This window comes from Nanorana parkeri, unplaced genomic scaffold, assembly GCF_000935625.1.
Source record: "Nanorana parkeri isolate BGI_ZX_2015 unplaced genomic scaffold, ASM93562v1 scaffold1668, whole genome shotgun sequence".
In the NCBI taxonomy this organism is placed as follows: domain Eukaryota; kingdom Metazoa; phylum Chordata; class Amphibia; order Anura; family Dicroglossidae; genus Nanorana; species Nanorana parkeri.
In genome coordinates, this window is record NW_017307936.1 from 222744 (window position 1) to 241248 (window position 18505).

General features: G+C 41.4%; 1 protein-coding gene across 1 annotated transcript in view; it reads left to right on the forward strand.

The window, feature by feature from the left end:
* The window catches only part of LOC108799244 (catenin delta-2-like), a 292772-nt gene that overhangs the window by 209003 nt on the left and 65264 nt on the right, over positions 1-18505 (forward strand). Inside the window, exons 7-8 of the mRNA XM_018571079.1 lie at positions 7101-7233; positions 13085-13298. Coding sequence (XP_018426581.1) covers positions 7101-7233; positions 13085-13298 — 347 coding nt within the window. The remainder of the gene's footprint in view (positions 1-7100; positions 7234-13084; positions 13299-18505) is intronic.

Genomic DNA, 18505 nt, shown 5'->3' on the forward strand with positions numbered 1-18505 from the left:
TGCCCTTGTGTGCCAGTTGCCAGGGCCCGCACACTCCAGATCCACACCTGGGGGCCTCCGGTGCCCCCCCAATCTCCACTGCACATTACATTTTTAAAGATGGCCACCGTGAGTAACGTCGGCCATCTTTAAACCTGGCAAGTGCCCAGATCACATTTAATATATTGCCAAACTGGTCCTCCACTGGACCAACAGGATAGTCCCCATTCCCCACAGTGGACCACTGGGATGCAGCCTCCCTTCCTGCAAAACAGGTAAGCAGGAGAGGGGGACATTTTTATTTATTTATTTTTATTGTTAATAGTGGTGTGTGATGTGTTTTATTGTGTGTGTTTTTTAATAAGTGTGTTGTTTTTTTAAATTAAGCTATGTGTGTGTTTTTTAATATGTGTGTGATGTGTGCATTTTGATTACGTTTGTGTTTTTTTTTTAACCACTTCCAACGGGTTCACATAAATGTACGTCATCCGCTGGAAGTGGTTATACCAAGAAGCACCTACTTGCAAAAACAAAAATTGTGCCACACATGTTGTGTATCGTCGCGAGCGTCGGAGTGAGAGCAATAATTATAGGCCCATCAATCACTGATAGCACTAAACTGATGAGCCGTAAAATAATTTAAAGCGTATCCTATGTGAAATTTTGGTTATTGTAGTTTTTTGCGGCTTCACGGACGCACGCAATTTTAAGGCTTGACATGTTTGGTATCTATTTACCTGGCGTGACCCCGTCTTTTATATTTTACCAAACAGTTTGGCATTATATTTTGTTTCTGTGCACTAAATTTAATTTTAGTGTATTTTATCCTAAAAATACTTGTTTGATAAACATTTGCGCAAATACCGTGCAACATAAAAAATTGCAACTAGCATCTTTTTATTCTACAAGGCCTCTGCTTTCAGAAAATATATAATTGTTTGGGGGTCTGAAGCTGTTTTCTAGCCGAAAATTCTGATTTTATCATGTGTGTGCAAATGTAAGAAATTGCTCCGGACAGCAAGTGGTTAATGAGGGTGTGATTTGTGTGTTATGTGTGTTTTAATGCATGTGCTATGTGTGTGTTTTAAAGCGTGTGTTATGCGTGTGTTTTAATGAGTGTATAAATATTTGAATATGTGTGTTTCCCTATTTTGCCTAAGCAGTGATGCTGAACATTTTTTAAACCCGAGCGCCCAAACTGCAACGTAATGCTAAAGTTATTTTCAGTGTTGGCACTTTGACATAAATAAATTGATTTTGAATTGTAGTTTGAGCACTCGGGTTCAAAAACGTTTGCCATCACTATCTTAGTATATATCAAGATGGTGCTGCCATCTTGGTGTATACCAAGATATACTCCAAAATGCACAGAACACGCCGGCGGCCAATTTGGCCACTGCATGTTTGTAACGAGCCCCTTGCTCGCTCGGTTCCACTCTCCCGGCACTCCTTAGATTTCAAACCGCAGCGTCTGATATTTCGGACATCCGATAATTTGGGATTCGAACTTCAGCTATGTGCTGTTCGTGTCCAGTGGTAATAGCTATATGCAGGCGGGGCTTGTATGTGGGTGGAGCACAAGGGGGCCCAATAATCTTGTATTGCCTGGGGGCCCCATGTGTTGTCAGTCCGCCCCTACCCAAGCATGTAATTTACTGTCATTCATTAAAAAGGGTATGTACTATAGAGAGAAAACAATAATTTTGCCACTTTATAGATCACTGGTTCAGCCTTATCTTGAGTATGCGGTTCAATTTTGGTCACCAATTCACAGAAAGGATGTCCTGGAGCTGGAAAGGGTACAGCGAAGGGCAGCAAAACTAATTTAGGGGCTGGTGGACCAAAGCTATGAGACAAGATTGCTAAATTTAAATGTGTTCACTCTAGAAGTGAGGCGATTAAGAGGGGACATGATTTTGATGTACAAATTGTTTAATAGTGATACTAATATTAGTAATAAACTTTTTACTGTAAACTCCCTAAAGAAGACTAGAGGCCACCACCTAAAATTTTAGAAAAAAAGATCTATCCACAAGGGATGTAGGGGCTTCTTTTCTGTTAGAGCGGTTACATTTTGGAATTCTCTTCCAGAAACAATGGTATCAGCAGAGAGTATTGAATCATTCAAAAATAATTTAGATACCTTCCTCAGAGACCAGAACATACAGGGGTACAGGTGCTCTTAATGACTGGAACACACATTGACAGACAGACACACACACACACACACACTCACAAAGGTTGAACTCGATGGACTTGTGTCTTTATTCAACCTTAAATATAGGGCTGTTACTGATTAAAATTTTCGTGTTCGATTAATCGAATTTTTTTAAAATCAATTAATCGATTAATTTCGATTAATTATAACGCACATACAGATCCAACTACATTGGCCTATACACATACAGCACAGCCATGAAGTAATAAAATGAACTAGGATCACACTAATCCAGCACGTTATTAATCTCACGTGCCCCACTCAATATGGCCGCCGCTTGAGTGGGGCAACTCAGAATAATAACGTGCTGGATTAGTGTGATCCTAGTTCATTTTATTACTTCATTGCTGTGCTGTATGTGTATAGGCCAATGCCTGGGCTGGCGCTTGTGCAGAACAAGTTTCTTGGGCAAACCTCTTATACAATCTGAAAAAAAAATCAAACAAACTCTTATGTGGGGTATTGCTCATATCCAAATGATCAATTTACAAATAGCCTTTTCTATAGCTTGTACGCATAGTGTATATAAGTGCATACTTTATATATTATGGTCAATCCATACTGTTACTATAAATAGACATACAGATGCATAAACCACCAATCAGCACACCCTCTGACATCATAGTGACGTAATATTCCCAGCAAAACACTTTAAAAATAGAAGTATAAATAATGACCGGCACATTCAGCAAGATCAGTATAAGTATGAGATGTGTACCTTCGGTTAGATGCTAGATATAGACACAATACCGCCACAGAGATAAAAGAACAAGTTGCTTACATAATGGGAGAGGACAATAGGAGAACAGAGCCCGTCACAATAGGAAACCATTACATGATCCAGCTGCCTTTCGTTGCCGTTCGTTGTCATGGCAATGAGGACGCCGTCAGGCCCTATGTGCAGAGGCAGATCCCGCCCACTGGCGCGTGCGCCGCCCGTACATTCTTACAGATACAACGGTAAAGTACCATTGCTAACGAAGGGAAGGGGGAGGAGTCCGGTGACGTCACGGACACCAGCGTCACCGGATCTCCGACAGGAGACGCAGAAGCCGGCGGAGAGTTGAGTACCGATCAAAAGAATTAAATGTAATTTCCGCAGCCCTACTTAAATATTATGTAACATATAAAACAGCTCTAAGTGTACCTTGTGGATCTAAAATTTTCAAGATTTTTGTATTAATATGAAATTGAGACAGTATGAAAGTCAGAAAGAAAAATAAATAAAAGCTTTCCAGGCTACAGTAATCTTTCTTGATTAAAGAGCAGCAAGTGATTTACTAAACAAAAAAAGTAATTGCAACCCAGAGTGCAGTGTTTTATTTTATTTTCTGAGTGACTTGCAATGAGCCAGACCAGCACTTGTGGATTTTGCAGTGGAGCTTGTGATACGCCATTTAATGTGAGCAGTATACATATTTTCTGTTATAGAAAAGCTACTGTGGTGAGCCTAGTTTACCATTGTTTTTGCAGTATACCTGCTTGTCTATGGTCTAAATGACTCTGCTGTAGGCACAAACCATTTCTAGAGGCATTTATTAAAGCAGACCTTTACCCCCTTTTATTAAATTTAACATCAGTATGCAGCTCTGGATGCTGATTTAAAATCAACTTACTTACACATAGAGTTCATCTACTTCCTGGTCCACTTCTGGCAGAAATTATGTAAATGCCAAAGCGTTGCATCTTGGGAAGGTTACATCAGCAGAACATTGCTGGGCAATCTCATCTGTAATCTCATGAGATGTCAGGGAAAGGAATTTTCCTCCCCTGAGATGACCTGCATGGTCACATGTCCTTGTCACATGTCTAGTCACATGTGCCAGAGTTCAAGGAAGTAAATGGAGAGCTTGTACTCTGCCCTTAGTTAACATGGCCACTGTCAGAAGACTGGGAAAGAAAAGAGAAATAAGGTATGCAAAGAATACAAAGCTTGTAATTATCTAGAAGTATGTGTTTGTAGATTGCCATAACTAAACATTTCTAAAGGTGTGTTTGTTGTTGTTATTTTAAAGATATGGGTAAAGGTCCACTTTAAGTGGAATATTAAAGGACATTGAAGAGCAGTAGCTGGGGCTATTATAGTGCTGGCCAAGTGGGACCAATGTGAGTAAGCATAATACTTCATACAACACGGAGTTCAGTTCTTTAACATAGGAGGAAGAAAGCTTCTTAGTATGAATAATGAGGCTGCTAAGCCACAAATAAGTCTTTCTTTACTGTGTAGCGGTCCCCTTTCCCGGTCAGCGCTATCCCAATACAGGATAACACTACCGGTGGCTCTGAAGGAGTGATCTACAATAAACTGAATACTTTATTCCACAGCACCACAGCACACCTTGCACACCTTGAGTACTAGGGTCGGTTGCTATGGGTTACGACAGCTCAAATTCTTCTAGTTTAGGGATACATTTATACAACATATTAATGTGCAAAACGAGTGAAAAATATGGGACTGATAAAGATTAATCACACCATCAAAATTAATAGAAAACATATACCGTATTTTTCGCTCCATAAGACGCACTTTTTTCCCCCCAAGAGGAGGGGGAAAATGTGCCTGCGTCTTATGGAGCGAATCCCGACGCCCGAGACATGCAGTTTCGGGCGCCGGGCGAGTAGTAGGAGCCACTGCTCGTTTAATACGAGTGATCTAATGAGATCACTCGTATTAAAGCCGAGCAGTGGCGGCGGCGGCGATCGTATTCAGCAATAGGAGCCACTGCTCGTTTAATACGAGTGATCTAATGAGATCACTTGTATTGAAACCGAGCAGCGGCGATGATCGAGATCACCATAGAGCAGACGAAGAACGGACTTTCTTCGTCTGCTCTGTGTGATCACTGAGACCGTGGTGCTGTAATCACAGCGCCACCTGTCTCAGCGGTCACTAACTGCAGCTTCTGTCACAGCTTCTGTCATAGAAGCTGTGCCAGAAGCTACAGTCTGTTGAGTGCTCCATAAGGCGTGCCGGACCTCCCTGCGTCCCATGGTCCGGTGCGTCTTATGGACCGCAAAATACGGTAATCAGTTCAAAAAACAGTCCAATTCTTTATAGTGAAAATTGAAAAACTTTTGAGTGAAAGAAAGAAAGACTCCTTCCAAACACCAATCCAGTGCAGATCCAGATTTTGGACTGATTATATGTTTTTTATTAATTTTTATGGTGTGATTAATCTTTATCAGTCCCATATTTTTCACTGGTTTTGCACATTTATATGTTGTATATATTTTTTATATGTAATTTTATATATTTAGGCACTTTTATATGCACTTTATGTGCGCACCTCACAGGAAGTTTTTTGAGCGCTGTGCAGTTATATTAATGTATCGTTCAACAGTGATTGGCTGGAGAGGGATATGCACTCATAGCAATCCTTTTGGTTGCTCTATTCTATCACTAGAGCACACCCTGCAGTACCTCTGGCAGCAGACAGATGGCAAGCAATGATGGATTGTTTAGGGGGAAAACCACATGAACCAAAACTACAAATTAGTATCAGACAACATACAATCTGATAAACACTAGATTTAATAGCACCCTTTCCACTACCCTTTCCGCTACAACTGAAAAGAACTACAGTAGTACTATACCAAACATGTTAAACTTTCTTTGCAACCTCCTGAAGGTCTCCTCTGAAGGTGGTGGGTTTGCAGAGAGACATGCCGCCATGGAAGGTGGCAGGAAGGTAAGAGACTCGCGAGAAGTAGCCGGCCAATGATTTTCAATGGAGCTGTCTTCATGTATAGCTCCTTGTCACCCGTCGCGGTCTACAGGACCCTTTTTTCAGCAGACTTTGCACGTTTTTTTGATTTTTTAATGCAGCCCGACGGTAAAAGTCGCGCTACCGTCGCTGGATCGCCGCTGGAACTTCGCCCCGAAAGTCGCGCTATCCCGGCTGCGCGGATCCGCTCCAAAAAGTATGTCGCTTAGTGTGACTGGGGCCTGAAGGTAATGGGCAGCTTTAGCAGATTGCACTGTCTTGGAACTCCTTAAGCCTTTCTCTTGAACAGCTTTGTTCATTTCATCATGGATTATCTAAAGTGAAAAGGAAGTTATAGAGTGTTAAGGATAAATGGGAATTGCAGAGTTTTTGCTCACTAGTATACAACAAAATCCACTGTTTGATAAACAATAAATGCATAGCTGTACAACAAATTGCCATAGATGCTGATTAACCATATTACAGCAAATGAAGGTTATTGTAATTACAGACATGCCAAATAAAATATGTTTCAGGTTTTACAGGTTTATGAAACAAAATAGTACCAGTAATTTCTACACATTTCTTATCAAGGAAGATAATACAATTTGCTATCATAAGTGCAAGAAACAAATAGTTACAAAGTTTGAGGTTGTGGTCACATGGGAGTCTTTTTATGCGTTTGATTTGAGGGCAGTGACTTTGTAAAAATACATTCCCTCCTAAAAAATGTTGCATGTCTAACAATTGTAATTATTGACTTAGTGAGATCACATTCTGATTTTCAGTTAAAAAATCTCTACCCTTTCTAAGGGCCTGAAAAAGTAGAGAATCTACTTAATACTGTTTTTGAGAAAAGCGTAAGTTATGTGTTAGTACAAAAAGGACAACAACAAAACAAGAAAATCATCAAGAAGCTATTTTGTTTTTTAAAATAATCTAATCAAAATTCCATCTTTTGACTGATTAGCATTCATTTATTCAACCATTTACAAGGACACAATAATCCCACAGTCTAGTACAGGCATGTCAAACTCAATTCTAAGGACAAACCACAAAACTAGTCATTTATAAAACACTCATAAAAAATATTACATTTATTTGGTGTTTTTCAAAATGTCATCTCATAGTGTGTTCTTTTTGCAAACATAACATACATAATGGATGTTGCAACATAATGGAATTTATATTCTTTTTAGGGAGTTTGGCTGGCGAGATCCAGAACTTCCAGAGGTAATACAGATGTTGCAGCATCAGTTCCCTTCTGTTCAATCAAATGCAGCTGCCTATCTGCAGCACCTGTGTTTTGGAGATAATAAAATTAAAGCAGAGGTAAGTAACATAATTTATTATTACAGTCACTTGATATATTGTACGTGCTCAAACCTAAATCTACACATGTTAGTAGAAGCAGAATGCAAAACCAGAGGGTAAATAAATAAATGTAAAATCAAACCTGTATGCATGCAGCATAAATTGTATGCCTGTATGCAGCATAAATTGTATTTCCACTTTTAGAGTCACATTTTAGAAAACACCTCTTTATGTCTATGTGTTCCTAATCACACAAAATACCAAAAAATCATTTTTGAGAAAATATTTCTTACTTTTACAGATTTTTTGTTGTAGCAGGCAACATGGCTGAATCCAGGTTTTTCTGAACACCTTCTGAACATCTTCACAGTGATCTAAAGACTTAACTAGGGTATATACAGGTCTGTTTTTTTTTCGTTCAACTTGCGGGATGATAAATAGAACAGATTCCTCCATCCACGATGAACAGCATGGATGCAGAAATCCGCTGCTGCTGCTATTGTGTTCTGACAGTGGCCGGCATACGTTGTCAGAAACATCAAAGGAGCTTGGAGCTGACTGGCTGCAAGCTCTGTTCAACGGAAGATTTTTCAACATATTCCTTCGGCAAAAGTCAATCTAATGATCGCCTTCTCCTGAAGGAATAGGGTCACCAATGCAGGGAATTTCGGCTGATTCCTGCTGAATTGGCCAAAATTCGCTGCATGTGTAACCAGATTTAGGACTGAAGTCTGAGGATTGTGTCTTCTCATTAACTTCCGTAACATTTGAATGCAGAAGCCAGGATTTCAATCCTTTAACCCCTCACCTCTCCTAACATTACAAAACAAGGAGAAGCAAGTAGAAATTGTAACCCTTAAGGAGCCAAGAAACACAAACCCAAGAAAAAGCCATTTAAACTGCAAGAAGTATTTTTTTTTTTTAAAGCTTATGCTATGTGTTATCCCAATTTGGCTGTGAAAGTGGAAATACACTTTTAGTTAGGAGTTGCCCATCCTTACCTGTTGCAGTATAGGGTTACATTAATTTGGGAACAGGACTTTCTCACATTTGGGGCAATGGTTGTAAAGGATTGTTAGCCTGTCTGCCATAGGCCAGCCTGACTGCCTGTAGGCTAGCCTTTCACCCGAGCATCCTCTAACTCAGAAACAACTGTTTCTCCATGTCTGCAGTACAGTAACCCCTCTACTGTTATCGTGTCTTGTTAAAATTAGGGAGGGTTGTTTACACAGTTGCAGGACTCCTCTCTCCAACCCATATATAGTAAAAGACAGGAATATTCGACCTCCCACCGTTGCACCACATCTCTGTAGGTAGCACACCATAGAAAATTAAAAAAAAGGCTTATTAATCTATTATTATTATTATTATTATTATTATTATACAGGATTTATATAGTGCCAACAGTTTGCACAGAGCTTTACAATATAAGGAAGACATTAAAATCACAATACAATTCAAGACAGGATGGTAAGGAGGGTCCTGCCCCTGAGGGCTTGCAATCTAAAAGGGAGGGACAAGTGATACATGTCCGGACTGCTGTTGAATAGAATATAAAGTATATTTACACTGCCAAAGAAGGTCTTCATTTAAGGGGAGCTTGAAGCTGCATGCACATCAACAAGATTCAAAGAGTGAACTGCACACAAACAAAACAAAGCTGATGGATACTTCTGTTGAATTATGGATCTTACACCTTTAATTCCTTTTGACATGTTGGCTTCATTATCATATCCTTGATCTCTACAGTCTTTGACATCAATGCTGTGTTCATACAGACATGATAGCATCACTTGGGTAATTTCTTCACCAGTCTTTTCAAAGAAATCAAATAATTCCAGGAGCCTCTATTGAATGCACCATTTCCATTAAAAAATATTGCTGTGTACATATCACAGAATAATTACTTCTGTTCAAATCACAGAGATAAATAACTTGATTATTGCCTTTCAGAATGTACAGCATTCAAAACATGTCTTCCACATATATTGATAATTTCGTTTTGTGTGCACAATGATAAATAATGTGCAGGTAGCCACTTCCTGTCTTAAGTTGCTCTCTGAGTTCATTATCATATCTGGAAACAAGTAAGTCCCTGTTCACACCTTTTGACGCCCAAATCTAAGTGTGACAAAACTCTCAACACTTTAAATCCCATTCATTTATATGGCCCCTGTTCACCCACGAGACTTTTGTCGCAAGTTGTAAAACGCCACAAGCTGGAAAAGGTACTTGAGCTTCTTTCGGGTAGATTACAGCATGTTTGGCCGCATAGACTTCCATGGAAGCGCATTAAAATGCGTGACACAAGAGTTTTGCACATTTCTTTGCGCGTTTTGTGCTCTTTTGTGCGCACGTTTCCTCATTCACAGCAATGCATTTTGATCTGCTCAATAAAACGAGCATCTTTGTCTGTGCGTCTAACACGCGTAAAAATTTGCAAAACACGCGCAAACCATGTGAGGGAAAGACGTGCGTAAAAAAGCATGTTTTACACATGGAAAAACTGGTGCCTAGGTGTGAATGGAGACTTAGGGAGTTCTATAGAGGTTACCATTATTATTGTTTCCAATTTTTGGAATGATCCTCTGAAAGCCAGATTCTGTGGGGCAAAATATAAGATAACATCAAGCAGCCTTTCTAACACAGCTGCAAAATTGTCTGCTTCTCTTGCCAAACTTCTTTGCACTTCATAGTCTATGCCATGTCCACCTTTGGACTTCTGTGGAGTACGACAACTCCAGTAATGCTTTGGTGTTTTGACCAGAACATTCATGCTCTGGCAAGCTCATATACAGCCAATGCCATTTGTTCTGGGGGGGATTAAAGCCTTCTACCTGACAAAGAACACTTCCATCCTTCCCGAGGTAGTAGTCTGGGGAAAAAGACATGCAAGTGACCCAGTATAACACATTTGGAATCACTCCATCAAAGCCAGTCTCTTAAGATCCTCTCTTGTCCATTTGATGATTTTGTATATAACAGGTATTTCATAAATGGATGTCCATTACTGTCCAGAGTATACAGCATGCAATCTTATTCAACTCTTCTTTATTCATCAATCCCATGGAAACGATTTGCTATCTTTCTTTTGTCTTGAAGATTTTCTAGACACATTGATGGGTCTTTGCAATTTATCCTACCTGGATTTAATGCTCCTTCATACGAATCCACAGGAACTTAAAAAAGAACTAAAGTGTAAGTGTTATCCCTATAGGTCTCTTAAGGGTCACGGGAGGACATCTACTAGTGCCTCCCGTGACCCAAAGCTCAGTGCATCACGAGCTACAGCAATGCTGTCGAGATCCACCCAGCTGCGTGAATGGCAACTGACTCAGCCTATCTAGAGGCAGAGCCAGCTGTACCTGCCACCTCCCCCATCCGTTTCTCCAGTCAGCGCTGGAGGTTCGGAGCAGGGAAGGGGGGAATCCCTGCAGGGAGCCGTGACTGACAGTCAGTACAAATCAAAGGTTAGGGACAGGCTACAGGGACAAAGTGAAGTACAGGGCAGCCAGTAGACAGGGATTTCCAAGGACAAAAGCGAAGCACAGGGCAGCCAGTAGACAGGGATTTTCCAAGGACAAAAGCGAAGCAAAGGGTAGACTGTAGTCAGAGATTTCCAAGGACAAACGCGAAGCACGGGGCAGACAGTAGACAGGGATTTCCAAGGACAAAAGGGAAGCACAGGGCAGGCTGTAGACAGGGATTTCCAAGGAGAAAAGGGAAGCACAGGGCAGCCTGTAGACAGGAATTTCCAAGGACAACCCAAAGGTTCGGTACACAGGAAAACTTCCAGGAATTCAGGGTAAATCACAAATGGGGGACTCGGCAACTAGCTTAGGAAATCGTTGATCTGGCAGCGTGGGGTTCGTTGCCCTGGGTTTAAATAGAGACAGGAAGAGGGAGGATCCACAGGATTGGCCACAAGCAGACTGCACTGATTGGCCGAGAAGCTGCATAAGAAACAGCAGGAGAGGTCAGCCGACGCCTAAAGCTTGCAGACAGGTGCAAGAGTGAGTCAGGTTCAGAGCACATGTCTGGAGGACTACAAGCACCAGCACAGCCCTGCATGCCTGCAGAACCAGGGGTAAGAGATATGTATACACTTGTAGAACTATAAGTAACAGCTCAGCTGCAAGTCTGCAGCTGAACTGTGACAAGAAGAGTATAAATACTTGCTTTTCCTGCTGGACATGCTACTGAACACCGCTCCGTTAATCCCTCAAAGACTGCTGGGAAACCAACACTTCCTGAAGTGTCAAACTGCTTGGTCCACCGAAGCTCTCACTGGTTCATCTTACAGACTTCCGCACCACTACCATTTACCGGCATTGGAGGATTTCACTCATCTCTTGCTTTGATGATGAATTGTTAGGACAAGGGTTCACTTTTGCACAAAATGATGTGTGACATCTTAATGGATGGCCCCTTACCTCCACCAACCACAATGATATTTATCAATCTTTCATACTGTACATTTCAGACACAAGAATCAGGACATGAGAATCAGGCACTACAGACACTGTGGTCGGTAGGGAGGGTTTCTGTAAGATGTTGGCATGTGTATGATCACTTTTAGCTTCTGTGTTGAAAGAAATTAAGCCTGATAAATGTCTAAGCCATTCATTTAGACACACCACTAACTGAAGAAGAAAAGTAATTTACATTGAAGGAGAGTAGTAAAAATTAAAAGCAGAACAATATAATAAACCAACTTGTAATTTTAGTAGTGTACAAATCTGGGGTTTTCAATGTAAACTATATTTTCATACAGTAAATGATTGCTGTTATTTACTAAACGTTTTATAAATACCTATTTCAATAACAGACACAAGGCTCTATGCATGACAACTAGGGATGATCAAATTGGTTTAGCAGATTACTCATTTTTTACCTCTCTGAATATATGTTCAGATTTGTGCAATCAGGGAAGAATCATCCAAATCATAAAATACGAATGCATACATTCTAAAACTGTATGGTTTTCAGTAGTTTATACAGATATATTGTGCATACAAATATACAAGGAGAATCAAAAAGTGCTAAATCAATACTTGCTTTGGTAATTCTTAATGACAACTTGCCTACTTTTAAAAATGTCATGGGGGCAACAGTGCATCTTCTAGTCAAACAGATAAGCAAAAACAAAAGGGCACCTATTGCCTCAACAAAGTTATTACCTTATCAGAGTGCAGGGGAGCATTATTCCCCATAATGCTGTAAAGTCTGGGTGGTTGACAAAAACCTGGCCACCTGACTTTATTAGATCCACACTTATTGAAAAGCATATAAGCCTGCTGCACAAATGGTTGAAATATGGAATGCTGTTTTAGTACCAATTCTTGTGTCTGCCAGTTGTATTGGATGGTAAGCAACTAAACTGTGTCGCAGGCTCAGTGCTCATTTCAAACATCTCAAGGCTAAAATCTAAAGCTAGGCAGGAGGGTCTTGACAGCTTGCCTTATTTCCCATTGTGCCACAGACTATAAAAAGGTAGAGCAACTCCTCTAACAATGAGGTAAGAGATGACCAATAAAATAGGAAAGGCATTTACACAGAAGCACAAGGCACCTCTTTACAATAATTACATGCTATTTTTTTTCACCTGAGAACCTCTTTATATTCACTACATTCACTAGTACTTCTGGAAGTCATAACTGAAAAGCAACCCACTTAGCTTTGTGTTATAAATGATTAGTACTAAATATTGTCAACTGAAGTTCACCATTAATGTAAGAAAAAAAAAAAAAAACAATCAATGTAAACTATATTTTTGTAAATGCATTGTATATCATTGTAGACGAAATGCTGATTTATTTATCTTACAACCCACATGATTAATAATTGATTATAATAATGTACATTTCAGATAAGAAGACAAGGTGGGATTCAATTGTTAGTAGATCTTTTAGATCATCGAATGACAGATGTTCATCGAAGTGCCTGTGGGGCACTTAGGAACTTAGTATATGGTAAAGCAAATGATGACAACAAGATTGCACTAAAAAACTGTGGTGGTATTCCAGCATTGGTACGGCTGCTCCGAAAAACCACAGATTTGGAAATTAGAGAACTTGTAACAGGTTTGTGGCTTACATTATTTAGTTTATTTTCTTTCAAAGATAATATTGGTGTAGTTGTGAACAGCTTTATTTTTTACAGATAATTATTCTCAATTGTTTTTTGAATACAGAGTAAAATGTAAAAGGCTAGGTCACAAATGGAAAAAGTCCCAGGGTTAATTTGACAAAAGTGAAAACATATTAGCATTACTTACAAAGAAAAAAACTTTAATGTGAGAAGCACCGTAATTACTCACTAAGAAATAAATTATGGATGTGCCAAGAAAGCAGCAAGTTAAAAAGATCCAAACACCATTCTATTGGTGCAAAAAAAGCATTGCATTGCATGGATATTTATCATTGGAATCTTAATGCAGTGTATAGCAGCAGGAGCATATCTGTTCATGTGACCCATGATACCTCCACTAGTGTGGATTATAGCTTTTTTACTTTTACGACCCACTCAATCTTATGTGTTGCGTTATATGTGGCAAAATGCATTTAATGGCACGTTTATTCCCTCGTAACAGCCAAACATGCTAGCAAATTAAACTTTCTTTCAAACTGCAAAATGCTGTGCTTGTGGTGTTCTGCTTCAGCAAAAACAGTCAGTTCTACCAGCCCATCCAAAATGAATTGGCTGCCCTAGCACAGTGCGCCTTAACACACGATAGCATGTTAAGCAACATATAGTATCAATGTGCCCTTAAAGGAGAATTATGGTTCACAGGGAAATACATTCATCCCCATAATTAGAGCCGAGGTGTGACACTGAAGCTGTCACTCGTCAGCTCTAATGATCGAGAATTGAGCGATCACATAATGCTGATCGCTCAGTTTCCGAACTTCTCCCTGCAGAGAATGGTGACTGTCAATTATCGCTCCCTGCAGGGATTCCCCCTCCCCTCCCTCTATTTCCTAGCACTGACTGGAGGAACAGACAGGGGGGGGGGCAGGCACAGCGGCTCTGTGCTGTCAGCATGTAACGAGCAATAGCCCGCTATATGCTTAGTTTTGGGTCACAGGAGAACATTAGTATATGTCCTCCTGTAACCCTAAAGAGAACTATGGTAAAAAAAGGTTAGTTACATATAATTACATAGTATTTAAGGTCGAATAAAGACAGTGTATGTATGTATGTATGTAATTCTGCATGTGTTTGGGTCCCTGTGTGATCTTGTTTTTAATGGTACGGTCTCTGAGGAAATTGTCCAAATGCTTTTTGAATGATTTAACACTCTCAGTTGATACCACTGCTTGTGGCAGCGAGTTCCAGACCCTAACTGTTCTAACTGAGAAGAAGCCCCTACGCCCCTTGTGCTTAAATCTTTTCTCCACCAGTTTTAGGTGGTGGCCTCTAGTCTTTGTTATTTGGTTTACAGTAAAAAGCTTATTGCTGATGTTGCTATCACCATTGAACATCTTGTACATAAAAATCACACTCCCCTATTTTATCCTCCTCCTGAAATGTTATACAGCCTAAGTCCGTGTCTATTACCCTCCCGAATCTAGTATCATCAGCAAACACAGAAACATGGCTATTCACGCCCTCCCCAATGTCGTTAATAGCACAGAACACTGTGGCATGCCACTTGCGACCCTAGCCCAATCTGAAAAGGAGCCATTTATCGATACTCTCTGGACATGTTCATGTAGCCAATTCTCTATCCATGTACACACCATTTCATCTATGCCCATACACCTCAGCTTGTGTAGTAAGCGTTTATGTGGTACGGCGTCAGATGCTTATGAAAAATCTAAATATATCAGAAGTTATCTTTTAATGTTTAGCATGGTTAATTTTTACATAAGTATATGGTTTTGTTTCCACATGAGATGTGCATATAAATTACTAACCGCAATTAGACCGTCTTAAAAGCAAGCATGAGTTATAATCTCATAATTTTTGTTTGTTCATATTTTTGTAGCGCTGCAGTAGGTTGATCGAGAAATGGCATCATCTTGTTCTGCAGCGTTTTCTATGTACCGTATATACTCGAGTATAAGCCGAGTTTTTCAGCACATTTTTTGTAGTACTCGAGTATATACGGTAACATATCTATAGTGCCAGCATGCTCTGTAACGTTGTACCCATATCTATAGCACTGCTGTTTTATTGAACTATAGCACCTCTGGGTTCTGCAGCAATGTACATATTCTTATATCATCACTATAATCTGTAGCAATGTACATATTACTATATCGCCACTATGGTCTGTAGCAATGTTCATATTTCTATAGTTCTACTGTGTTTTTGTTTAGCGCTACAGAACACGGCAGCCCTATAGATATATATACAGAGCTACAAATTACAGCAGATCCTAGCTGCTTCTGTATTTATTCAAATGCATTTTTTAAATTATTATTCATAATTAAAAATAATAAACGGACTAGTGGAGGCTGTTGGAGGGAATTAATTTCACTGGAGTTCAGATAGAGGACAATCCATTCACTTTTCACCTTCCTGACCTCAGACTACCCCACTCATCATCTCTGGATTTCTTTGCAATGTATTCTGATTTCAATTGAGTTTAGAATGTTAGAAAATATTTCTCATCGGATCATGAATCAGCATCATCTGTGAGCTGTGAGCTGACCCAATAGAGGTGATGATAAACTGGGAGTTGACCTGCAGAGATGACACTTATGTGAGATATTATGCGATATATTTTCTTTCCTCACTCTCTATTGGCGGCTGCCTCTCCTCGCTCTCTTTCCTGGCTGTTTCTCTCTCTCTTGCCTGTCTCTCCTCACTCTCTCTCCTGGCTGTCTCTCCTCTTTCCATGGCCGGATTCCCCACAAGGCCACCGAGGCCCGGCCTCGGGGCGGCGGGGCGCAGAGGGGCGGGAGCGGTGTCCTTGTCAGGAAGTTGCGGGCGCCGGGCGTTAAGTTACCCTCTCTACATTTAGTCCTGTTTTGCACAAGTAGGACTAAATGTAGAGTGAGGGAAGCCGATTGTTCGTTTACAAGTGATCTCGGCAATGCCGCCGAGATCACATGTAAAAAGTCTGCAGCCTCCCTCCCCTGCCCCCTACACTTACCCCTCTCCTCCATGGCTCCATCCTCCGGGCTCCGCCGCTGAGTCTGTCTCCTCACTGGCCGCAGATGCAGTGAGCAGAGCGGCAGGGTTAAAAGTAACCCTGCCGCTCCTTGTATACAGTGAGAGGGGAGAGCTGTGCTCTTCCCCTCTCACCTGTCACAGGAGTTCCAGCACAGTGCAGGGGCCAAAAAAGAGAACCTGTCACCTCCAATTGCTATCACACGGGATTGTTTACTAGAGTGCTCGGGTGACAACACTAATCAGCTCACCTCCTGTGTGACATGGGTCCAGGGCTGGCACTAGCATAAGGCTGCATAAGCAGCCACCTGAGAGTGCCGGGTGTGGAAGGATTGGGGAACCAGTGTAGGCAAAAATCCTTGCACATGCCCTGGGACCCTCCACTGGACGTCTGCCACACTCTACCATCACTGATGATCACAGTTTATTTTTAATTACCGTTTGCATTTTTTAAATTGTGGGTGTAAGTTTCATTTTTGCCTAAGGCCTCACAAAGTCGAGAGCCGCCTATGGAAGCATGGAAGCACGGGATTTCTGGCAGATCAACAGGTATTTTTCATGTCACCGCCCCCGCTGCCCTTTCTAGCCCACATGGAAGGAGAGGCGGCTGTGTGCACCATCTCCATGCTCTTTTCAGCCACACAGTTGCCAAACTAGGAGATGCGACTGTGTTAATGCGGCGATGGCAGTGTTTGGGGGGAACCAGAAACTTCCAGGCCCACCAGAAACTTCTGTCGACGCTTTAACACAGCAGCATCTACTAGTTTGGCAGCAACACAGCCGAAAAGAGCATGGAGATGGTGGTGTCACGCTTGGTGTGGTGGTTGTACAGTCTGAGGGCAGACCTACTACTGGTGCGGCTGCACAAGGGCCCAAGGCTGGGGGGCACCACTGAGATCCAGTCCCGGCCCCCCCCCCCCCCGACTGGAGGAATGGTGCTCGCATCTATCCCTGCTTAGACCCTCTGCATCTGCCCCTATTAAGACCTCCACATCTGCCCCTGGTGAGACCCTCCTCATTTGCCCTGCTGAGACCCTCCGCATCTACCCCTGTTAAGACCCTCCACATATGCCTCTGATAAGACCCTCCTTATTTGCCCCTGATAAGACCCTCCTTATCTGCCCCTGGTGAGACCTTCCTTATTTGCCCCTGCTGAAACACTCCACATTTGCCCCTGGTGAGACCATCCTTATCTGTCCTACTGAGACCCTCCACATCTGCCCCTGGTAGTACCCTCCAGGAGCTGCCCATTAATGTGTTGTGTGGGTGACGTCCCACGGGGATCAGACTCTGTGTGATGGTTGATCCCGGAGATGTTGTTGTGTATGCGTCATTCTAACTGCCCAATTTGTCATTTATTGATTCTGGTTGGAGGCCTGTTGCAATTGGTGCTGGTCTGAGGTCTGCCATGCATTCTGCCATTTAGCTCACTTTCCAAATTGCCTATATTACCGTATTTTTCTGTCTCTAAAGACACCCCCATGTATAGGACGCCCCCCACTTTTCTTACCCAAAATTCAGAAATCAATATTTTCCATGCTCTTTTGCATAATTGATTACATCCAGTTTAAATTTTGCTGAGTAAGACAGCCGCTTACCTGTATCTTTTTTTTGTTTTCTGACATTTTTATGGGCTCAGAATGCTCCGACATTACTGCTCCCTGGTGCATCTTGGCACTGGCTACACGCTCCCCGCAGCATCAGCTGACGTCGGGTACATAAGGCTCATGATTGGAAGAAACCTGTTAGCTTGTCTCTGCAATCGGAAGTTTCACTCGTGAGGCTAGTTTGCAGAGGTATCGGCAGTTTCGCAACCGCGGTTCTCCTCTCGGCCCCCTGTATATAAGACGCCCCTCCATTTTTAGGTAAATATTTTTAAGAAAAAGTATAGTCTTATACACGGAAAAATACAGTAGTCTAGATTTTGAAACTCTTCTACCAATTCCCCGGCAAGTCAGCTTTTAGTGAATTGGCCCACTATTTTAAGAACAGTGTGGCAAAATAATTTCTGTGACACAAGAATTTTTGTTTATGCGGATGTGGTTTGTGGGTGGGACTTGTTTATGGGCAGAGCACAAGGGGGCCCCATAATCTTTTATTGTGCAAAGGGCCCCATGTGTTGTCAGTCTGCCCCTGGGAAATTTCCAACTTCTAGAGCTTATGGTGCTGC